Raw genomic sequence first — 23448 nt, forward strand, 5'->3', positions numbered from 1 at the left:
CGGTGGCCGCCGCCCTTCGGCCCCTGCCGCCTGCCGCGTAGGCCCTCGGCACCGGAGAGGTGGAGTGGGGGCGACGCTTGGTTGTACGCAGCGGGCAGAAAACACCCAGCGCAGCAAACGCAGCGGGCAGAAAACGCTGCGGACTGACTTCCGGCTCACCCGGCCCGCCGCGCTTGAGTTCCGCTCCGCGGCTTCCGTTTTGCTGCGCCGCTTCCGGCCCGGTAAGTACAAGACAAGTTCGCGTTGAGCGTAGCGGGATCCCCCACCCACGTTTATCTGCGCTGCAGGCCCAGCGCACTTGCCCCAGCTAATGAAGACCACATCCCCACAAGCCATTTCCTGAGGTGGTTATTGGCACTCCTTTGTCTGACACCGTGGCTTCCCTTCCCACCAGTTTTGTTTAGATACTGGAGATGGACCTAGGGGCGCTTCACCGCTGAGCTACATCTTCATCCCTTTTATTTATTGTGTTTATTTGTTTGTTTGTTTGTTTGTTTTTGGTGTTGCGGATTGAAAACCCAGCGTTTTCTTTCTTTTTTTTTAATCGGTACCCGGGATTGAACTCACGACCACCTGCTTGCGAGGCAGGTGCTTATCCCCAGTTCCGCCCTCCCCCAGCGTTTTCTAAATGTGCTACATCCCCACCCCGCTGTGCTCGAAATTTTGATCCCCTTGCCTCAACCCCACTCCCCCGAATTGCAGGCATTACGGCCATGAGCTACCGAGCAGAGCTAAATTCCTCATTTTTGTATCTTATGGTGCATGTAAATTCCCATAAAGTGTTCAACAATTTCCACCATATAAAGTGATTTGGTTGTAGCATGCATGGTTTTATAGAATCTACCACTTTCTGGTACTGTTCTCTTCAACTGTAACCACAGGTTCCATCCAAACAATTTTAAAGGTCCTGATGTTCTTCCTAAAATGAGTTTGGTGATTAGAAATCTGCAGCGCACGATTCCCATTAGGAGAGTGCCACTTCGCAGGAACGTGGAAATTGTAAGGAATATTTTAGGAGTGGAGAAATTTGACCTGGGGATTATCTTTCTTGACAACAAGAATATTCAACACATTAACAGGATCTACAGAAAGAAAAATATCCCAACTGATGTGCTTTCGTTTCCATTTTATGAGGTAACAGATATCTTCCTCTTGTTTAGTCTGCCTTCCAGAATACATTTTTTTTTAAAAAACCAGGGATCAAACTCATGACCTCACAGTTGCCAGGCAGGTGCTTATGCCACTGAACTAAACCCCAACCCCCATTCTGTGTTAATTACAGACATGGTTCTTAATTTTGATTTTGAAAATTTTCAAAATCACAAAAATGGCTAAGCTTCGTAGTCCGTGCCTTGTAGTCCCTGCTACTTTGAAGGCTAAGGCCAGAGAATCACAAATTTGAGCCTTGCCTGGGCAACTTAGTGACTTAGCAAGACCATCTCCTAATGAAAATAAGATTTGGGAGTGTAGTTCAGTGGTACAGTGTCCCTGGGTTCAATCCTCAGTCTCTCAAAAAAACAAACAGAAGTGATGACAGCAATATGATTGACCCCATTGAACATTCCCCCCAATTTACCCTGGTTAGTGCCAAGTGGAAGAGGAAAGGTGATTAAACCCTATCCTCTCCTCAATGCTGTCAGTGAATTAAAATAAGTGCTTCTGCATCTTTAGGATTCAACAGAAGTAAATTTGAAAAGATACACAGGGCTTCATTCGTTGTTGGCAGTGTAAGACAGAACAACCCTTTTGGAAAGCAGTTTGGCAATATAGAGAGATTCAAAGACCCTTTAAAACAACCGTGCTAAAATCCAGTAGTATCACATGTAAGGAAATAAATGCAAAGTAGACAGAAGATACAATGCTAAGTGCATAATACAAAAATGTATTAGAATTGTTTACTTACTTTTTTCCTTAATATGGAAAGAATGGACACATCCTAAATATCCAGCCATAGCTGACTGTCTTAGTGTGGACAATCCTCAGCTGATGACATGATCTTTATAGTTTCTGTGGGAGAATGGAAGACTTTGTTTAGGACTAAGCAAAATGACAAAATTGTGTCGCCATGCTGAGTTAACTCTAAAGAAGCTTTGTGGCAGAGTGGGGTGTTAGTCCACATTAGGAGGGATGAAAGAAATAGCGACTTATTTCTCAGAGTGGATGTATTTGAGATTGCATGTGTGTGGTGGCTGTGTAGTTGCCCCACTTGGGCCTCACCACTGTTCATTCAAGCATGCTGTTTGAGTCTTCTCTGCCTATGACTCTGTGCTGCATCCTTGGGGTTGGATTACTATTCCCAGAGTGATATCCTCTAAGTCCATTTCCTCATTTTTAGAATCTGAAAGCAGGTGAAGTTCCCCAGCCCAGTTTTCCAGATGACTATAACTTGGGAGACATTTTCTTAGGAGTGGAGTATATCTTCCAGCAATGCAAAGAAAATGAAGATTACTATGACATTTTGACTGTAAGTAGAGATACTGAAATCGTATCCTGGCTCATGAAATGCCTGCCATCCACAGGGTTTAGGAAAGAGACCACTGTGTGCACACCAAGTGCCCAAGGTACTCGAGGTTGCAGCAGGAGAACTCACAAGGAGAGAGGAGTACCCAAGCCTGTGAAAAACAGGGCTCACAAAAGCCCTCCAGAACTCATCCATTGGGATCAACAGGTTGTGTTTTCACTCAGACAGACCTGCTAGATCAGCTTCTTAATCTGCCAGAAACAGAGAACCCAAGTCTCTAGGATCTTCCATACTTGCTAAGGGTTCTTTGGCAGTATAGCCACCACAGGCACCAATCAGACACCTGAGGGCAGTGGTGGCAAACCTGAGGTACACATGTTTTTTTCCTAAGACAACCTCCGTCTCCTTGTTGCTTGACTCTTATTTTTGAGCTAGGTAGTCTCATTGTGATACCTAGGCTCATCTGTACTCGTGGGCTCATGTGAGCCTACCCTGGCCTCCAACCTTCCTGGGACAGGCAGTGGCAGCTGCCTGTGGCTACTGCCTATAGTACTTCCCCAGCTGCTCCTGCCTTGCCCGACTCAATCCTTTTTGCCCCTCCCCTAGTCCTGTACCTGGTCCCCAGCTCTCCACCTTGAAGAATCAAAGTGTACGTTGTTCCCATTTCAGAGAGGAGGCTAGAGGTTTAGGTCAGCAGCACAGCACTTGCCTGGCAAGTGTGAGGTCATGAGTTTGATCCCAGTTGCCCGCCCCCCAAAAAAAACTATTTCAGAGAGGAAAGGAAGTAGAACACGTTAATCTGCCCAGGATAGTGACTGGCTCCTGTATGGAGCCCTTGGCAAAGAGCAGCTTGGTTTTTCAAGGGCAGTGGAGACCCTGGGAATGAACCCAAACAGGCAGTTTCCTGTGGGCTCAACCCCTGAGTCGAATTTTTAATTTTCCAACAGGTGACAGCCACTCATGGACTCTGTCACCTACTGGGGTTCACACATAACTCGGAAGCAGAGTGGCACAAGGTAGGAGTCCACCCAGGACAACCTGTACCCCACAACTCAACCTACCCTTTATTTAAAAAAAAAAAAAAATGGCTTACAAACATCAACTTTAAATATCGGGCTCCCCAAATACCCTTGGGAGTATTAGTGCTGACGATCAAAAAGCAGATGTGAGTAGCCAGACTGAAAGTTATAGTCCCCTGAGCACTTATGATTGATTCTAGAGGAAAGCACACTGTTTAGAAAGTCTTAAGAAGAACCTGATGATAACCCAGATGTGATGGCACATGCCTGTGATTCTAGCATTCAGGAAGCTGAAAAATGAAGATCTGTATGAGTTTAAAGCCAGCCTGAACTACATTGTGAGACACTGTCTCCAAAAGAACCTAATGATGATCATCATCAGAAACAAAATTGGATGCAGAGAGACCTAGTTTAAAGTGAATCAGACAGGGTGTGGTGATGCACACGTGTAACGCCACCACTTGCAACGCTGAGATAGGAGAACCGCTGCAAGTGTGAGGCCAACTTGGGCTACATAGTGAGTTCAAAAATAACCTGAGCTGAATAGCAAGACACTGTCTCAAAACAAAAAAAAAAAAAAAGAAAGAAAGAAAGAAATGAAGTAAATCAATGCCACTCATTGTGTTCAGACAACTTGGTTTGTATTTGCACGCAAACTATCCATTGTTCTAAAAGACCTGGAAAACTTTCTGTTTAGAGAAGGGCCCCTGCTGACACCATCCACTCCATCCAGGTGCTGCCTGGGCTGTGCAGGGTCACAAGACCCCGCCCCTCACAGTTTGGGGGTTGCAGGGTGGGAGGGTAAGGGTCCTGGAAGCCCCTAGCTTTGCTTCTGTCTTTCAGATGTACCACCAGGAGAAGCAGGTGCTGGAGGAGCTAAGCCAGCGCACTGGGGCCCAGCTCCAGCCTCTTAGCAGGGGCCTCTTCTGATGCCACTCTGGGCACTGCAAGACGCAGGGTTGAACCAAGGCTCCGGACCAAGCCTTGCTTATGCTAGACCTACTCAGACATTGAAGATGCTGAACCAGCTCGCCCCCCGGCTCTTCCAAGGTGTCACTGTGGACATGGCTACCCTGGGCCAAAAGGTGACTTGCCCTGCTTCCTCTGTGCAGGAGGCATGGGAGGCTCACAGTTCATTTGTAGGAAATCTCACTGGAGCAGTCTTCCCTGCTCATCCTCTGAAAGTTAAAATAAGCCACAAGCTCCTGAGCCTTTAGGAACAAGTGCCATATCCTTGGGAGCAAATCAAAAGGGTGCTGAGTCATGGCATCTCCCTTTGCTGCTAAACGGGACCCCAGTTATGGTGGGCACTACAGGAGGTTACCAATAAGAGACAGCCCTAAAACCTGGGATACTAGGACTCCAGTAATGTGTGATTCATTAAATGATGCAGAAGCACGGAAATGTTTCCCAGTGGAGTGAGTGAGAATATGAGGCCCACCCTGTTCCTCTGGCCTCTCTGAACTGCGCATCGCTGGCCTGTGGTTAGCTAGGATTGTTCTCTGTTTACTGTCTGGCACAGCAAAGCTCAGAAGATCTCAGCCATGCCTAGGGCACAAGCCTCAGCAGAACTGGAGGCTCTTAACCGGGGGAGGGTTCATGGAATTTGTTAAAATCCTGCACTGCTTTAAAAAAAAAAAAAAAAAAAAAACGCACTGCTTCATTGCTTCATTCTTTCTTTCCTTTTTTTTTTTTTTTTTTTTTTTTGTCTTTTTGAGACAGGGTCTCACTATGCAGTTCAGGCTGGCCTTGAACTCAGTTTGTAGCCTAGACTAGTCTCGAACTCGAAAATGATCCTCCTGCCTCAGCCTCCTGAGTGCTGAGATTATAGGCATGAGCCACCACAGCCGGTTCTTTCTTTCTTATAAAGTCTCGTTTTATAGCCCAGGCTGGCCTCAAACTCACAATCCTGCCTCAGCCTCCCCAGTTCTGAGATTGCAGATATGCACACCCAATGCTTTCAAAGGCCTGGATGATCACTCGTGCCCCAGTATCCTAAAGCTAGTGACCCTGGGGCCTGACCCAACCTGGATGTGTCCCAGCCCTGCCAGGATATTTCCCTGGTGTGACTGGCTGTCCTCCCCCATCATAGCGTACCTGACAGCTCATCATCCTCATCCTCTCACTGTGTGATTGCTTCTATCTGTTGTCTTTCTACTGATTTTCATTTTTTTCTTCTTGACTTTGTGTTTTTATATATTCTTGAACACTACCTTGTCTCTTTTTTTTTTTTTTTTTTTTTTGTATTTTTACCAGTACTAGGGATCGGACTCACGACCACAGGCTTACAAGGCAGGCACTTATGCCACTGAGCTAAATCCCCAGCCCACTACCTTGTATCTTAATATAGAATATGAACAAGTATCCTTTTGGCCTAGAGCTGAGAAATGCCACTTATGGCCAGTTGGCAGCCAAATTTGCAGTCAGCCCAACCCCAGGCAACCCATGCCCAGCACTGGAACCCACTGCGCACTTTGCTTCCCCACAGTGGCGTACAGCAGCTAAGGACACAGTGTGAGGACAGCTCCACGCCAGCCGCTCCTGCAGACCAGCCCAGTCCAGCCATTGGTGCGCACAGAGCCAGGGCTCCCAGTGCTGAGATGTTCCCTTCACGCCTCCCACCCAGCAAGACCTGAAGCCAGGATTAACCAGCAGCTGCCACCAGCAACCAGCTTCTCTCTGTAAATTAATATTATGTTGAGAGATAAAACCAAACAGAACTGCCATGTTAGAACAATCACAAAAATAGGAAATCAAGTCAAGCCTTTAATTCATGCTTGTAATACACAGAATCTGGAATTACATTCAGGGGCACACTGGAAGATGACTGTGAGGGAAACGATGCCACCACCAGAGCTGGGTGTGTGTCACTCTCCATCCACCCGTCCACGTGGGCACACACCCTGCTCCTCAGGTTCTGACGCTCACCTGAGAGCCTTAGCCAGAGGTGGGGCTCCAAGCCACTGTGAAGCCTCTCTGACTCATCTTCCCTTCAACCTGTAAGGTTTTAAGGACATAAACACTGCTAGTGAATCATTTCACAAATACTTAGTTTGAGCCAGGCATGATAGCCCACACCTGTAATCTGAGCACTCTGAGAGGCTGAGGCAGGAGAATTGAAAATTGGAGCTTGGGGCTGGGGATTTAGCTCAGCGGCATAAGCACCTGCCTTGCAAGCAGGTGGTCGTGAGTTCGATCCCTGGTACCGATAAAAAAAAAAAGAAAAAATTGGAGCTCAGGGGCCAGGGGTTTAGCTCAGCAGCTTAAGTGCCTGCTTGGCAAACTCGAGGTCGTGAGTTCAATCCCCGGCACCAAAAAAAGAAAGAAAGCTTGGGCAACTTAATAACTTAGCGAAATCCTGTCTCAAAAAAAAAAAAAAAAAAAGAGTTTTGGGATGTAACTCATTGCGAAGACCCCTGAGTTCAATCCACATACCACCAAGGAAAAGAGAGGCCCTGAAAAGGAAGAAATAGAAATTTATGTGTAATAGTTTAAAAGATTCTTTAAAAAATAACATTAAAATGCAAGGGGACCTGATTCCTCCAGTAAAGTAGAAACAGCATTATAGTAGCTAGGTAGCTATACCCGAATCCCAGTCCCAACAAAGCAGAAGGGACAGACTGTAGAGAAGCCTGTGCGTTCCCCCCCTCCCCACCCCCTGCTTTGCTGGCCCTGTTGAGCTGGGGCTGAGTTTGGCTGCTGGTCTTCAACAGAGGCTATATAGGCAGTATGTGGGTCCTCTCCCATGTAGACTATAACCCAGAGTCCTGGCATATGTGTTCCACTTGCTTTACTCACACTGATGTAGGACCATTCCACACATGCAACCAGTAAGGTCCCCATGCCAGTCCTCATAGCATGAAGACTAAGCTAAGTAGACAACTGCGTCACTGAGCAGCATCCCCAGCCCCAGTGTGACTTTGTTTTGTACCACCCCTATAATGTTTTATGGGTTTGTTTTGTTTTGTATTTTTGGTGCTAGGGATTGAACTCATAACCTTATACTTGCCTGGCAAGCACTTACACCACTGAGCTAAATCCCTGGCTTTTGGGGGTTTTTTGCTTTTTGGTGTTTTTTTTGGTACCGGGGATTGAACTCAAAACCTCAAGTTAGCCAGGCAGGCACTTGTGCCGTGAGCTATATCTCCAGCCCTGTTTTATGTTTTTATGTGACGGAAACCTTGGATCTTTTCTTGTATGCATGCTGGGCCCTGTTGTCTTAGATTCTGTCCTGGTGAAACCCTTGTATTTCCTCTGAGTGGGAGTCACCTGGTTTTCCAGAAGGATCGTGGTAAGGGACCAAAGATGAAAGACTTTGCTGCTTACCAAGCTGAAGTAAATAGGCTTATACACCTGGAGCCTGTGAGGAGAGGATGCCACCAGACACCAGCCTAGACGACAAGAGAGGGTGACCCTGGTGTAGCACCTGGGCTGGCCCAACTCACAGGCACCAGTGCTGCAATAGGGGCACTGCAAGATCACTCCACATGGGGGACATGGAGCCCTCAACCTTCTGGAAGGTAGTAGAATCTTTCCTGTCCCTTCCAAGCCTTCTGTTGCCACATGCACCAAACCTTTGCCTCACAGACTTACGTGCTAAGAGCAGGCAGAGCAGTAGGACTGGCCACGTGGCACATGGTGGGCAGGAAGCTGGTGGCAGGTGGCAGGGAAGTGGCTGCAACCACTGAGGGCCACACAGTGGAACTAAGCTGGGAGCCTGGCATGGAGCCAGGCTGCAGTTGGGCAGAAGGCACATAGTGGTGGTGGTGGTGCACTGCAGGTGGCTTCTGCCTCTCAGCTCTCAGGACAGCTGGGCGTGTCCCCCGAGGGTCCTAGCATAGAGCACACAATTGGTTCAGGATGGTGGCCTCTTTCCCCGAACCTGTTCCTGACAGGAATTGAGTGTGAAGGCAGGAAAGGACAGCAGCTATAGGTCGAACCTGGGCTCCAGACACACACCCCTTATAGGAGGGGCAGCAGCACTGGGGCTTCATAGCTACACTACAGGTTCAACCCAGAGATGCCCTTCCAGAGCTACCCAGATGCCCCCCAGTCCACCTGCAGGGCAGAGTGCAGTCCCACAGGTGCCAGTGCAGACGGTAAGGCTTTGAGCATCATATTCTGCATGAGGATCTGGTGCATCTGTGCGTTCTGCATCAGCATCATCTCCACCATGTCTGGAAGGAGAAACAGGGACTAGATCTTTGGCTCTGCCTTGGAAATAAAGTGTTCATTCCTCACCTCACAAGGACCGAAGAACATTTTGGCACAAGTGTGACTGTATTGGAAGACCGATGGGATGCTCCAAGAGTGGGACTTCTAGTCAGAGGGGATCTGTGGATAAGGGTTTGTGGCCTATCTGGCTGGCCTCACTGCCCCTCCCATCCCTCACATCCCCGGCTGCATGGTGACCCCAGAACAACATCCCCCCTACACACAACCACAAGACTCTTAATGTAACCTTATTTGGAAAAAGGTTATAGATTAAGTTAGGGATTGTGAAACAAGGAAATCATCCTGGAATGGACCCCGAGTCCAGAGAAGGTGCTGTGTACTAAGAGAGGGGCAGGTCAGGGAAGAGGCTATGTAGGGATGGGGACAAGGTCACAAAGAGGCCTAGAGCCACAGGCACAAAAAGACGCAGGCAGGACCCTCTCTGCAGCCTACAGAGGAGTCAGTACTGCCTCCCTCACCTGGACTTTGGAGATCTGGTCTTCCAAACTGCACAGTAATAAAATTCTATTTAAACCGTCTAGACTGGTGTCTTTTGTTGTTTTGTTTTGGTTTGGTTTGGTTTGGTTTTTTGCACAAGTACAGGAAGCTAGTCTCACCAGCCCTGGGCATCACACAGCAATTTTTGACAGTGCGATGCGCAAACACTGCTTCTTCGTATAGTAGCTACCCGTTGAAACGCATGGTGATGCCCTGTTGGCATTACTGAAGCATTGTCCCAGGGCCATCCTCCAAACATGCACACTCCAGGCCCAAAAATCTGGGTGGGCTAAGACAAGAACACCCAGGATCCGGGACCCTTGGGCCCCATGGCCAGATGAGCAATGATGTGAAATGGAAAAGAGCCAGACCCACAGCTGATCTCCAAGAACAACTGAGCAGCTAGGTGTGAAAGCCCCACTGCGAAGACCTCAGAGCCCCCATTGTGTTCCTGGCCACCCACGCTCCCACAGCTTCCACAACAGATGCTTGGAGTTGGGGGATTTCTCAGGCTAGGCCCATACCACACACAGTCCAGCATGAAAGTATCAGACAACTGGAGAAAGGGCCAGAAATGGCCAACACCTGTGTTACCTGCCTTATAAGAGATGAGTCTGTAATACAACAGGAAGATAAAGAGTCTTTCAGTGTGGCCCAGGGTCCAGTTAATATCCACAACAATGTGTTAAGGTGGACCCTAACTCGAAGCACACACAGATGAAACTGCAAGTCTAAATGTAGGAGGTAAATATAGAGTTACAGAACACATTACAAAACATTCACCATGACTTTGAGTGGATGAAGAGCTCAGCAGGGTGCAGAAGGTGCTAGGAAAAGGAGCCAGGCATGGTGGCATGTGCCTGCCATCCCAGCATTTGAGAGACTGAGGCAGGAGCATCAATGTGCTTTCAAGGCTAGCCTAGGCTACATACTTCAAGACCAGCCTGAACTACAAGGGGAGACCCTGTCTCAAAAAGAAAGAAAGGAAGAAAAGGTATAAAAGCTGAACTTTATCACAATAAAAGCATCTGGTCAAGGAACTGAAGTGCTTCAAAGAAAGGAAAGGTTTGTTTTGATTCAGTTTGTAGAAGTTTCAGTCCATAATTGGGTGGCTTCAGGGCAGGATAGCGTGGCAGAGAGGTATCACAGAGCAGCAGACAAGTAGCAGCAACAATAAGCAACAAACCTCTCTCTGTCCTTTATAGCTTATCCAGGCTACCCACCCTTGGAGGATAGCGCTCACACCCTTAATCCTGAAATTGTACTGTTAATCAATTGTGGAGTCAAACCTTCCATCTAGCTACCTCTGCAAAGCCCTACCTATGGCTGCATAAGGCTTTGGGAGACAGCTAGACACAAGTCAGAGCACAATCCTTTGCAGTATTTTCTGTACCCCACGGGATGGGCGTGTCCACCCCCAGTGACATGAGCCACCCAGCCTGCCTCACAGTGGGACAGGTGCACAGTGGGGCTGCGTGACCATCTGGGCCAATAAAGGTCCAAAGTTGCCCACATTCTCATCTCATCTTTGCCAATGGGATCAAGAACCTTGAGATGGAATGGAAGCAACCTAAATATCCATCAGTAGGTAAGTGGCTAGAGAATGTGGCCATTCATACAATGGAAGGTCATTTAGCCTTCACTGGCTATGGACTGATGAATCTTGACAGTATATTAAGGGAAATAAGCGGTCACAAAAAGATAAACACTGTGTAATCCACTGATATCACTGGTCCAAGGCAGTAGAATTCACAGAAAGAAAGTACTGTGGATGGTGATTATGAGGGCACTATAGCCGAATAGCAATAGTTTCAAGATTTGCAGAATAAAGATTCCACCAATTCATGCACAGCATTGTAACCTAATTCATACCACCAAATTGCACACCTGACAGATGATTAAGATGGGAATGTTCATGTGTTTTTACCACAATTTTAAAAATTAAATTTTAAAAACAAAATTCTGAGATGAAGGTATCCTGGATTTTCAAAATGGGCCCAAGGTCATAAATGAGAGTGCTGGGAGTAAGCAACTATAGATTTAGATTTGACTATACAGCAAAATCTGTCTTTAAGAGTAAGGAAAATAAGCTGGAAACAGTGGCACGCAGCTGTAATCCCAGCATTCTGAGAGGCTGAGGCAGGAGGATTGCAAGTAGGAGTTCTACCTGGACAACTCAGTGAGACACTGCCTCATAATTAAAAAGAAGGAGCTGAAGATGTAACTCAGGGGTAGTATAGCCCTGGGTTCAACTCTCATGTACTGCAATTAATAAATAAGGAAAACATTTGCAAGAAAGTGAGCACTAAGAGGCTTCAACAGGTAGTTTGGGAAGAGTTTCAAAATGATGGGAAATGGACACTGTCGCATGACTGTAATCCCAGCTACTTGGGAGGCTGAGGCAGGAGGATGGACAGTTTGAGTGCTCCCTGGGTAATTTAGCAAAACTCTAACTCAGAATAAACAAGGAGGTCTGGGGTGTGGCAGAGTGCTGGCCCACATGCCCAAGGCCTCGGTTCTGATCCCAGGAAGTCCACTCTGTGTTACACTGAAAGTAATAAAGATTCCAGGTGAATCTAGATACATCAGGTAAATCCAAACAGGTATCCTGTGTACAAAATTAATGACTGGCATCTAGTTTTGTGATTTCATTTTAAAATAGAACTGGGATAGTACTAGTACTTTTGATATTTTTAATTCAAACACTGATCCAGGTGGAATTTGTTTATAAGGAATGAGATAGTTCACTTTATTTTCTGTAAATAGCCATTGATTAAACATACAATGTTTTACTACTGACTTTAAATGCCAATTTTTCTCAATGGATTTATGAGTATAAGCATATGCATTCCTATGCCCACACACATTGGAATACATGTATGCACACACATGAACACACAGGGATATGAAAGGCATATGTGCATATACATGCACACACCACACATGAGGACACACAGAAGCACATATGTGCATATGAACACATACTGTGTCTTATTTTTTTTTCTTTTCTTTTATTCTTTTTTTTTTTTTTTTTTTTTTGTAGGAGACAGGGTGTTTGTATGTAGTCCAGGCTAGCCTGGAACTCACCGATCCTCCTGCTTCAGCCTCCCAAGTGCTGGGATTACAGGTGTGCACCACTGGTTACTTTTCTTGTTGCTAAGATAAAATACCCAACACCACAAGTTAAAGGAGAAAGGTTTCTTTTGGCTCACAATTTGTAGAGGTTTCATTCCCTAGTCAATTGGCTCTAAGGCAGAATGGTATTGTAGAGGGGCATTACAGAGGAAAAACAGGCCATAGCATGGCAGGAAGGCAGAAAGCAGTAAACCAAAGGCAACAACCCACTTCTCCCTTTTATCCCTTCCAGGGTACCCACCTTTTAGGGTGGGCCAACCATACCTAGGGTGGGCCTTCCCATTATCCACACTCAGAACTATGCTAAGTCAATTATTGGACTAATTTAGTAACCACATACTGTAAATCCAAGCATCACACACTCTAGACCCAGCCAATTCTAAAAAGCCCTACCTATGTCTATGTGAGACTTTGGGGGGGACATCAAGTTACAAGTCACAACACACAGGCATACATGTGTATCCCTGTACCTAGTCAGTCTTTTTCCTTGTATATCTTGTTTTCTTCCCAGAGCCCAGAGCTCAGAGATATCCTTTATAAGAGAGTTTGTTTGGAAAAAAATTTGTTTGTTTGTTTCTTGTAGTTCTAGAGATTAAATCCAGGGTCTTATGCATACTAAACAAATGCTCTTCCATGAGTTTCTTTCTTTAAAAATAAAAAAAGAGACAATAAAGGTAAGCTTTTTTATTCAAAGGTATAATTGGATAAGTGGACTTGTTTACAACCATTCTTCAAAAATAGTTTTCAAAAATATTACCAACTTCTTTGCAAACAGCTGATACATCCCTCACTATCATGGCTCTAATTTTGAGTGAGTAATGTGCATGATTAGGCAAAAATAGGCAAGGTCCTGGCCCTGCATCAAGGCTGTTGGTTTCAAGCAGGAGCCTAAAGAGATGTCTTTCTATGGTCTGTTGGCCATTTCAGAACTTAGGCAGAAAAATGGTCAATTCATTAGAAAGAAACAGCTTGAAGCAATCACTGCCCCCCACCCCCACTCCCACCCCCATCCCCACCCCTACCCCCCACTATCCCATGAGCAGCTGTGAGTGTGATAGGCTGTGGCAGCCCAGGATGGGAGCCTCTGGCGTTTACTGGGACCCTGGAGTGCTGGGAAACCAAGCAATCCTTCCCCACCCCCCTGCCTGTTTTGTTTTGTTGAGCTTCAATATGCATGAAAGTATGGACAACTATTTTGAAGAGAACAAGAGTCTCTATGACAGCCATTAGTGACTTCCCTATTGTCTGGTTCTGAAGACCTAAAATGCCTTCCTCATTCTGTTCGATCAGTTTTATACTATATTTATTTTGTATGAATTCTCTGTATGCGAAGACATGGACAACTATTTGGAAGAAAACAAGAGACAATATGATAGACAATGAAGACCTCAGGTCATCTAGCTTTGAAATTTATATCGCTTTCATTGCTTTCTTATGTCCTATTTTGTTCTGTTTTGTTGTGTTTAATTTTACCCCCTTTAAAATAAAAATTTTTTTAAAAAGTAGGCAAGCTCACACTGGTAGATTAGCTATCTAATTGCTCAGTCAAAACTCCATTTATGCCAGGCAGGTTGGCACAACCAGCACTCGAGAGGCAGAAGTAGGAAGATCATAATGATTTTGAGGCCATCCTAGGCTACATAGTGAGTTGAAGGCCAACCTGAACTACATAGTGAGATCCTGTCTTGAAAAAAAAAAATCTCCATTTATGGTAGCCAGGCATCATGGCACAAGTCTCTAATCCCAGAACTCAGGAAGCTGAGACAGGAGGATCACTGTGTGTGTGAAATCAACCTGGGCTACATAAGGAAGTTCAAGGCCAGCCTGCACTGCATAGTGAGACCTGGTCTCAAAAAAATACATTTGTGGCCTCTTCTTGATAGTTTTCTGTTCCTACTTCATGTTTACCTTCTTGTCAACTTCTTGATCAGTTCCCTGCTGATTCTGTCTACCAGACCAGCCACCAGATCAACCAGACCTGCCACTTGACCAACCAGCCATTCCTCTGTCCAAAATTAGTAGATGTGTTTCTATCATAATATCCTTCAATTTCAGGTCACTTGGGTTGCATAATATCCAGTCTGAATCATGGCACTCTGCCTATAATCTTTCCGACTCAGTTTTGGGAACATCAAAGTTAACCCCAGATTTCCTTTCAGGAGGCATGTTCTGATGATTTGGGATGCAGAACTATTACTCAGCTTTCTGTGAAGTCCTTTTTAAGCACAGCAGACATCTGTATTTCTGGACTTTCTAGAGTCACAGTCACCAACCCCTTACCAGAAGTGATTGAACAACACGGTTTAAAGCTTGATGAACCAGAAATGTGAGCTAATGCTGCAGCCAGCATGTTCACTGCCCCTTTATCTTCTGCTGATGAGTTCTTGAGCTGATGGTCAGAAAAACTCAACCGTAGCATAAGAAGCAGAAGCCAGAGACCTGATGGCATCTGTGCTTTTAGATTTAACTAAATACACCATAGAAGGAACTTGCACATTTAAAAGGAATCCTGCTTTTTGACCCACATATCTTAGTTGACTTTTTCTCTTGGTTGATAAAAACACATGCAAACCTCTGTGCAGCCAGCTCTCCTTGTGCGGCTGGATTGGCAGATAGGAGACTCAGCATCCTGTAAAGGAGAACTCTGGATCACTGGGTCAGCCTCAAGAATATCAGAGAACCACAGGGAGCCACCCTGGTGGCCACCAAAACTTTAAAACCATCTCTCTGAAACCTTTCAGTGTAATTTCTTTTTGTGATTGTGCAATGTCCATGTGTAACCACTTGGCATTCTGTTTTATGTGTTTACCTCATGCCATTTCAGTTACGTTCTTCCTGTTCTCACAGAGGATATTAGCTCTCCCTTCAGACCCACTGCGGACTTGGAGGAAGTCTCTGTCAGCAGTGCTCTGAGACCAATGGCACTGGATGGCCAAATGTTGCATACTAGTCATTTTTTCCAACAAGGTCAGTGTCTTCGTATCTGGATTATATTTTTTTTACAACTTTATGTACCCACTGTAGGCAAGCTGCAGAAAAAAATAGTCTGAGGATTATATTCAGAATCAATTTTGTTGGATTCATGGATAATATGTTCAACTTGTTTAAAAAAAACCTAAATCTAACATTGGACCCAGTTCATCAAACATTGCACAGCACAGTTTAAAAAGATCCAAACAACTGTTTGATACAAGAAAGGGTCCCAACCTAGATGTCAATGCCATTTCAAGTATGATTAATTTGTTTTTGATTTGAAATTCTACCATAAAAGGCAACACTGAGTTCCTAGTTGAAAGAGTTTTGGCCCAGGCCAGACACTGTAGCTGGTAAAGCCTCAGGTAGAACCAAGCTAAATCTCTGGCCCTGGTAAGTAACTTTTAAAACTTGTTCCTTGATTTCTTTGGAACCTCTTAATCAAGGGTATGGTAAGAGAGAATGTCTTTCCTGTTTCTATCTGTGCTTCAGCAATTAAATCTTTCCTTCATATATAGGACCAACCGGCTTAACTTGAATAGCAAAGAAATATGTTACCCCTTGAACTTTCAGAAGCTTTATACTAGTCTCTTCAGAAACAGAAACAACAGAAACAGAAACAGAGGGCTGGGGATTTAGCTCAGTGGTACAAGTGCCTGCCTGCCAAGTGTGAGATTGTGCGTTTGATCCCCGGCACCAAAAAAAGCCTCAGAGAAATTGGAGAAAGTTCCTTCTTGCTGTTCACACGTTAATGTCTCCTCTAGTCAGTTTATTATCATTTGTTTTATGAGAACTTTCTAAAAATGACACTCATTTTGATTTTTTTCTCACATTTGCCAATATCTCCATTTGACAGATCCTTCCTTCTTGCTTTATAAGATGTGGAAATTCATCTGAAAGTCTATTAAATTCTTCTTTAATGTTTCCAGTTAGCTTCTCTTTCATTTAGCTTTTTTGAGCTTGGGAGCATCTGGATCATTTGTACCACAATTTTCTTTCATTTCTGATGGTGGCTTGATTTCCTATCACTCCAGAATTATATAATGTGTTTTCAGCTTCTCTTGTTTATATATCATAGCAGCTCTTTTATCTCTTCTTCCTTTGGCTTTCAGACTCTTCCCAGGGTGCTTCCAGCTCTGTAATATTCTCTCGGAGGAGTTTCCCACACATTACTGGCCACTGCCCCTCCCTCCAGGCACAGTGGCTTCTACAGGCAGTGACAGTGTGAAAGGAAGTGGGGACAGGGTGGCTGGCCGGCCAGGGCTGTGTGTCACTTCCTTCTTCCATGGACTTCTCAAAGTTAAAACTATTTTCATGTTCAGTAACCACAAGCTGGCCCCTCATGACTATCTTGATAACAAAATGTTTTCTCTTTCAATAGACAATTTAATAAACTCAAAACAGTACTGTACACTCACCTTCCTTAATGCTTCCTGACCTCTGAGCAGGAAAAGCTTGTGGAGGCGGGATCTGTGCCATGAGGGGCTGCTGAGGCAGCTGCTGAATGATGGTGGCAGGAGGCTGGGGGACCTGAGAAGAGGCAGGTGATTAGCTACCTGAACACAGCCTAGGAGACAGTGCTCTACCCTACTCCAGCCAGCCAGACCCACACTCCTACTCACTCATCCATTCACTCCTCCACATACATCCCTCTACCTTCTCATCCACCCACCCACCCGCATGCCCACCTGTTCCTCTACCCACCTATCCCTCTCTCCCTTCTAGTTATCCCATCCACCCATCCATGCTCTGCCTACTCATCATTTACCCACACATTTATCCTTCACTCATGATACTTTTTTTCCCCACTACTCATCCATGCAATTCATTGATCCATTCCTGCACCCATCCATTCTTTCCTCTTCCCCTCACTTATCTATCCAGACACCCATCCTTCTACTTACATATATAACCCTCTTTCCCTTAGTGATATATCCATTAGTCTATCCATCCACCTACTCATATGTATATATATATATATATACATACATATATCCACGATTCTTCTGCCTGCTCATCCATCTACCTATGCACTCATCCATCTACCAAATCATCTGTCTATCCATTCATTCACCCAATACTCTGTCTGTCTGTGTATCCATCAATTGAAGGAAAACTTTAAATGACTTTTTTGTCTTATATTTTGACACAGAGTCTCACTATGCAGTTCAGGCTAGCCTTGAGCTTATTTTGTAGTAGCCCACATTGGTCTCAAGCTGGCAATGATCTGCTTCAGACTCCCAAGTTCTGGGATTACAGAGGTACATCTGGTTTTAAATGATTAACACCAAAGGTTGAATAAATAGTTGAAGAGAAAGATATTTGAGTCGGGATATATATGGCATTTGTAATGATTCACATTTCTTGTCTTCAGCAGAATAAGCTTATGTCTAGTTTCATTTTAAAGAATCCTAAAAGCAGTCATTTTAAATTTTAGTCATCTTAGTAGGGGTGTAGTTTACTGTGGTTCTCATTTGCATTTACCTAATGACTGATGAAACAGGGATTTCAAGGCAAACCTGGTGTTGAATGGCTGAATCACTTGATGAGTGCTCATGGTTCTGCCCCGGTGACCTGTCTATCCTGGTGCCAATACCAACCTGACTAATGGCTGTGGTTGGACCATGCACTGTAGGACCTGTATGGAACTTGCAAGTAGAATCTCTAGCTTCTCTTCTGAATGAACATAAAAGAGCAGTGATTTCCAGCAAACAGCAGGAAGACCTGGGTTTTTGTGTCACTGGATGCAGGGCTGAGGATGGAACTCAGGAGTGCTCTACCACTGAAGCACATATTCAGCTCTTTTTATTTTGAGACAGAACCTCACTAGGTTGCCAGGCCAAGTTTGAACTTGCAGCTGTCCTGTGTCAGGCTCCTTAGTAGCTAGGTTTATAGACTTATAACATCACATCCAGCCAAAATGTTTTAATCCTTTTCTGGAGAAGGATCACAAATTCAAACCCAGCTGCGTGTGATGACACATGCTTGCAGTCCCAGCATTTGGGAGGCTAAGGCAGGAGGATTGTTGCAAATCCAATACCAGCCTGGGCTACAAACTGAGCTCAAATCCAGCCTGAACTGCCTAGTTAGACCTTGTCTCAAAAAGACAAAAAAAAAAAAAAAAAAAAAAAAAAAAAAAAAAAAGAAGAAAGAAAGAAAGGAAAGAAAAGAAAAAGAAAAAAGTTCAAGTCTAGCTTAGGCAACTGTGTCCTGTAATAAAAAAAATTTTTTAAGGGTTGGGAATGTAGCTCTGTGCAAGAGTCCTGGATTCACCCCCCCCCCCGCCCCGCCCCGCTCATTGCTGCAAACAAAAACAAAACAACTGATTCTGGGGGTAGTTCAGTGGTAGAGCATGAAGCCCAGGGGTTGATTCTTAGTACTGCAAAACCAACAAACCAAACCAAGCCTGAAACCATCCTTATCCCTTAAGGTATATAGAAAGCAGGTACACAGGCAAAGCTGAAGTGTACCCCTGGCAAGGACAGTGAGGTGTCCCAGAGCCTCTGCACCCTTCCTGTTGCCAGAACTTCCTGCCTTAGGGTCTCTAAGCCAGCTCTGAGGTGTTCACCAGTGCCCAGGGCTGAGACTGAGCCATGTAGGCATGAGGGTCCTGACAAACAGTCCATTAGCAAAGGGGAACCTAAGGCCTCATTCATACCAATTCCCTAAACTGCCCCTTCCTAGTCTGTCCCTCAGCCATATGCTGCTACTGCCAACATTCCTCATTGAAAGACAAGTGTCTTCCATGTCACAGACCCAGCTCAGAACCTCCTCCACTTGCCTGTCCCCTTTTTCCTCACATACACTGCACCCCATCACACTGAGTATCCCAGCCTCACCATGCCATGTTGGGGCTCCTGGATCCTCTGGTGCCATGGCCTATGGACACCAGTCCCTTGTGCTTAGGAAGTCAATTGCTTCCTATTGCTCACAACCCAAAATGCTGAAGACCATAGGAAGCTCTCAACACAGTACTCCTGTTTTGTCTGTGTCACTCTGCCCTTGATATTAGGGTCCTCTGGTCATTATGAAGTTATGAATTGAGAGAGCATGCTTTCCTGAATGCAGGGCTCTATTCCCACCTATCAGGAAGCCCGGGGTCTGTCAAGGACTGGGGAGGACTTGCTGGAGGACCCGCTGTGCCCAAGTCATGCATCACAGTCACTGCACCTCCGAGTTGGCTATGCCTCTGAGTGAGATCTTGTGCTGCAGGGCCTCAGTGGGAGGTAGTGGGAGCCCAGCCCTCTTTTCTGTGAGTTCTGTCTGTTTCCCAATCCTGGCCCTACTAGAGCTGCTGTCTTCACCTACCTCCTCTTACCTGGTGTTGGATGATTCTTGGTAGCTCCAGGGCTGGTGGGGCTGGGGAGGCAGTGGGGTAGATGCCCACAGGTGGTGCTTCTGGGAGCAGAGCTGGCCCCAGTGTCCCTCCACATGCCCTACTCCAGGTGTGGGTCTCAGGGCACTCATTCAGGAGCTGCTGTTCCTGCAAGGCCAACAGATCCTCTGCACCCAGCAAGCTGTGGAGGATCCTTAACCTGTGTACTGGGCTGTCACCCTACCTAGGGCACAGGGGTCCTTGGTGCTCAGATCCATGGCTCAGCTCAGGGCCACCCAAACGAAAGCTAGACTCCAAAATCAAGACCAAAGAATATATATCGTGGGAATATATATATCGTTGCTTTTAAAGTTTGTAAAGTAATTTAAACAAGTTTCTGGTTATTGTTTTCCCAAAGCCAACAGCATCTAATCATTTTTTCAAGCATGTGGTCCCTGGCAAGTGAGGAGCCAATCTCCTGCCCCATGTTGGTAACAGATGCAGATCACCCGGGCACAGGTGCTTCTTGCTGCAGGTCAGTTTTGTTTGGATGAAACCATGACACCCTAGAATTGTACTTTTCTGTGGGAGCTATGCTTTCCTTGACATTGGCCTCTCAGATATGTGTGCCCAGCAGACTCTCCCTTGATTGAGGGGTCCCCCACTCCCTGAACAGTTGCCTAACCCGATTATCAGCATAAGAAAACCAGCGCCAGGTATGCAGAAGGCCTCCCAGGCCTGTGGGCACAGTGCAGTGGGTCTTGGGGGCAGTGAGCTCTGCCAAGAACTCCTGGGTGTGCAGGCCTACGAGGGGTTCAGGGACCCACCTGGAGATGGCCAGTGATTTAAAGCCTGGTTTTGTTAAAGCACTAGCTCTTTCCTTGGTCCTGCAGATGCCCAGTGGATAAATAAAAGCTGGAGTATGATTGGCATCTCTGCCTTCATTTTGTATCTGTCTCCTTTATTAGTTTAAGCTCTGGGTCAGATCCCTGTTCAGCTCTGCACATAGGTCTCTTAATTACATAAGAACTGTCTGTCTAAAAATTAGTGATTCAAGATTTATTTACCCTAACTTTACCTGACCTATCTTACCCCTTTTCAAAACTGAGGACACCAAGATAAGAGAAACTAAAGATATTTTCAAGACTTGTGGGTATATTTAAGTGCCTACTTTTAGTGTCCTGTCTCAGGCCTCCTGAAGCAGCACTTCAAAGCTTCTTATTCAAAACCCAAAGACATCTTGGATTCCAACAGAGCCTCACAGACAGACCACCCATGGCATGATCATTCCCCAAAACAAAGTCATCTTTGCATGGGAACTGGACATTGGCCTCCCACCATAGGACCTCTCCAGAGCCAGCTTAAGAACCAGAGCCAATATTGTGATTCTTGCCCCTTACCCCACATACACATCAGGAAAACTGGCTCCTTGCCCTCCTTAGTGTCGTCCAATCCCTATCAGTGCTGGGCCCCTTGAGCTCTTCTCCTCAATCTGGAGTCCATATGGCCTGGTTTTCAATTCTGTTACCAATCAGATGTGGTATCATTTGGAGGATGGGATGCTTGGGAGTGGCAAGGACATGGGGAGGAGTTTTAGGGGATTTTGGGGTCCTGGGGTGGTAGGGGGTCTGCCCAGGGTTTCAAGCCTGTCTAGGGTTTGGATACTACCCAGAGTTCCTCCCAGGCATGAGACCTGGAATGGAAGGACAGGGCCTGAGGGATACCAGGCTGGGGTGGGGGTAGGGGTTCTGGTCCTAGGTTGGGCATAAGGCATGGTGGGACAGGGCCTTGGGAGACTCAAAGTGTTGTAGGGGTTGCCTGCCAGGGATGAGGGGCCTGCCCGATGCAGTGCCTACCCGGAGTCTCAGCAGTAGCTCCCTCCTCCTCCTCTGAGCGCTCTGCAGTGCCTCATCCAGCCTGTCCTCGCGTCCTGAGGGAAGCATGTTCCTTGTGCATTGAGGAAAGCTCCAAGTAGGTGGCCAGGTGATCAGGGATGTCACAGGAGACCTGTCAGTATACCCCACCTCCCCAGAGCCCAAGTCCCAAGATGACCCAGAGCCTCTTGATGAGGCCTCCTGCAAATACTCATGCCAAGAAGGGGGATGAAGGCTGAGAAGACCATGTTAAGGTGGGATATCTTAGGGAGTCAGTCTGACTGTGGTGTCTGGTCCCCTGTGGCCCTCATACGGCAAGCTCCTGCCTTCTGTATGCAGGACCTCAGTGGTGCCTCCTGTGTTGTACCTGAAAGCCCGACTCTTGCTGATGGAGAGAAGCCCTCAGAAGGGTCTCATTTTGCATTCTGAACACTAGGCACACCATGTCCTGAAGAACATGACACTTCCTGCTTGCCCCTCATCTTGACCTTCCTGAAGCCTGGACTTGTTCACAAGGTAACTATGCGAACAAGACCAGGCTCTCCTCCCACAACTGAGAGTTCAGGGCTCTAAAGTCAGAGCTGTGTGGGTCTGGCCCAGTAAGACCATTTCTTTCCTCACTTGCATAAGCAGATGGGGATGAGAACTTACCCTTCTGGCGCCTTGAGGGAACAGTGGAGGGTGTGTGCAAGAACAAAGGCCTTCCTACCTCCAGTGGGAAGGGAGCATTTTGGGGCAGGAGTAGCTCCTAGGGGCCACTGCCCCCACCGTCCTCACTGGCTGCTCCACTCTTTCCTACAGGAGTCCGCGCAGCCTGGGTTCTTACCTGGCACAAGGTGGGTGACCTCAGAGCTCCCTTCCATGTTCTCTCGTTCTTGCTCCAGCTTCTATGAGGAACAGAGGCTGTGAAAGTGATGTTGGCTCCATTGCTGTTGCCTAGAGTGCCATGCCAGGGGCAGGAAGTGTGCTGATGTGGGAGGCAGGTGTCATACTGGTTGTATGATCAACATAGCACAGGTCTTAAACACATGGGGTGCAGAAGAGCACCCTGATCATTAGCACCAGACCCCAGATTTGGAGTCCCAGTTGGCAGAGAGGAGGCATGAAGGTGGGAGACATAGAGAAGGCTTCCAAGACCACCCAGAGTTTAGGCAGAGTAAGAAGATGAAAAGAGATGTGGGAATGACCAGGCTCAGCCCCGAGGCCCTGCACTAAAGACCGAATTTGGAAACCACTAGAAGAACCTAACTGGTACTATACACATTTAAAGAAACAAAAATAAAGCACCTTTCATTATGAAGCTAAAATCTACTGGAAAGGGTTTGTTTTGAAAGCAAACATACTCACAGGTGGTTTAAAGGCAGACACAACTAACTTTGCCTGGCACCTTTGTCTTTTAAGCTAAGAGCTGAGTAGTGTCCAGAATCATACCTGTTCCAAAAGTTTCAGAGTTAGCCGAGTCATTTGGTCTGCCACTGATGAGTGCATCATCTTGGGGGCCTGTGAGGTGGCTGAAGAGGATAGAAAGCTGTGCCTACACATTTGGGGTCCACAGTGGGGAACCACTCATTGTTACTGCAGGCTTCCCTGCACAGAGTTTGTCTGGCCTCCTGGAAACTAGCCTTGGAGACCGAGAACGTGGAGAGTATACAGGAGAAGGTGCCCCTCCCTGAACTGCAGGGTCTGGAGCACAGGAGGCCTGGGTTGCCAGGTTTCCACTGAGTCCTTTCCTGAACTATGTGTCCCTAGGCTCTTTGTAAATACTGATAGGCAGGTGTGGACAGGCAAGGTAAACTGGAGGCAAAGAATGAGCACTGGACTTCTGGAACCACCCACCTCAGGACAAAACCTGGAGGAAAGTGGGGAGGAGGCCCTGGGACTGGAGGCACATAGGGGACACACCCCATGGCCAGCAGCTAGCAGCCAGAGCCTCACAGGACACCTGCCAATGCTGCAGGT

At 46.4% G+C, this 23448-nt stretch overlaps 3 protein-coding genes and 2 pseudogenes across 17 annotated transcripts in view; 2 read left to right on the forward strand and 3 right to left on the reverse strand.

The window, feature by feature from the left end:
* The window catches only part of Mcm3ap (minichromosome maintenance complex component 3 associated protein), a 49116-nt gene extending 48962 nt beyond the window's left edge, over positions 1-154 (reverse strand). For all 3 annotated transcript variants that reach the window (XM_003463152.5, XM_063224676.1, XM_063224674.1), the window contains exon 1: positions 1-154. The gene's annotated coding sequence lies outside the window, so the exon portion shown is untranslated.
* Positions 59-9233, forward strand: Ybey (ybeY metalloendoribonuclease). Of its 9 annotated transcripts, none has more exons than XM_013144997.3 (5): positions 59-221; positions 905-1134; positions 2336-2464; positions 3409-3477; positions 4324-5135. In XM_013144997.3, the coding sequence occupies exons 2-5, from the start codon at positions 925-927 to the stop codon at positions 4408-4410; spliced, it is 495 nt and encodes a 164-aa protein (XP_013000451.1). In that variant the 5' UTR covers positions 59-221; positions 905-924; the 3' UTR covers positions 4411-5135. The 9 variants fall into 9 exon arrangements, 8 of the variants coding, with proteins under 8 accessions (XP_013000451.1, XP_063080756.1, XP_063080755.1 ...); XM_063224685.1 differs by having other exon boundaries at positions 62-221; positions 905-999; XM_003463151.5 differs by having other exon boundaries at positions 99-221; positions 882-1134.
* Positions 6227-23124, reverse strand: CUNH21orf58 (chromosome unknown C21orf58 homolog). Of its 5 annotated transcripts, XM_063224679.1 has the most exons (9): positions 22921-23124; positions 22316-22376; positions 21472-21545; positions 19619-19783; positions 16719-16830; positions 8539-8657; positions 8074-8312; positions 7807-7871; positions 6227-6477 (listed from the first exon to the last, which is right to left on the reverse strand). In XM_063224679.1, exons 1-8 carry the CDS (start codon positions 23029-23031, stop codon positions 7826-7828), a joined length of 927 nt encoding a protein of 308 aa, XP_063080749.1. In that variant the 5' UTR covers positions 23032-23124; the 3' UTR covers positions 6227-6477; positions 7807-7825. The 5 variants fall into 5 exon arrangements, with proteins under 5 accessions (XP_063080749.1, XP_063080750.1, XP_063080748.1 ...); XM_063224680.1 differs by lacking the exon at positions 7807-7871; XM_063224678.1 differs by having other exon boundaries at positions 6227-7871.
* On the forward strand, positions 13178-13297 carry LOC111754943 (small nucleolar RNA SNORA2/SNORA34 family; annotated as a pseudogene).
* Positions 14221-16644, reverse strand: LOC106026058 (ATP-dependent RNA helicase DDX50-like; annotated as a pseudogene).
* Positions 23125-23448: the final 324 nt, after the last annotated feature.

This window comes from Cavia porcellus, unplaced genomic scaffold (assembly GCF_034190915.1).
Source record: "Cavia porcellus strain 051 isolate PalLab524CR breed Dunkin Hartley unplaced genomic scaffold, mCavPor4.1 scaffold_15, whole genome shotgun sequence".
Taxonomy (NCBI): domain Eukaryota; kingdom Metazoa; phylum Chordata; class Mammalia; order Rodentia; family Caviidae; genus Cavia; species Cavia porcellus.

Excerpts from the sequence above, each read along its gene's own strand:
- Ybey (XM_013144997.3), top strand. The coding sequence starts at position 925 with ATGAGTTTGGTGATTAGAAATCTGCAGCGCACGATTCCCATTAGGAGA. Across the intron at positions 2,465-3,408 it reads ATTACTATGACATTTTGACT|GTGACAGCCACTCATGGACT; the intron begins GTAAGTAGAGAT and ends ATTTTCCAACAG. Across the intron at positions 3,478-4,323 it reads CGGAAGCAGAGTGGCACAAG|ATGTACCACCAGGAGAAGCA; the intron begins GTAGGAGTCCAC and ends TCTGTCTTTCAG.
- CUNH21orf58 (XM_063224679.1), bottom strand. The coding sequence starts at position 23,031 with ATGTGTAGGCACAGCTTTCTATCCTCTTCAGCCACCTCACAGGCCCCC. Across the intron at positions 21,546-22,315 it reads GGTCACCCACCTTGTGCCAG|GACGCGAGGACAGGCTGGAT; the intron begins GTAAGAACCCAG and ends TGCTTCCCTCAG. Across the intron at positions 16,831-19,618 it reads CAAGAATCATCCAACACCAG|GTCCCCCAGCCTCCTGCCAC; the intron begins GTAAGAGGAGGT and ends GCCTCTTCTCAG.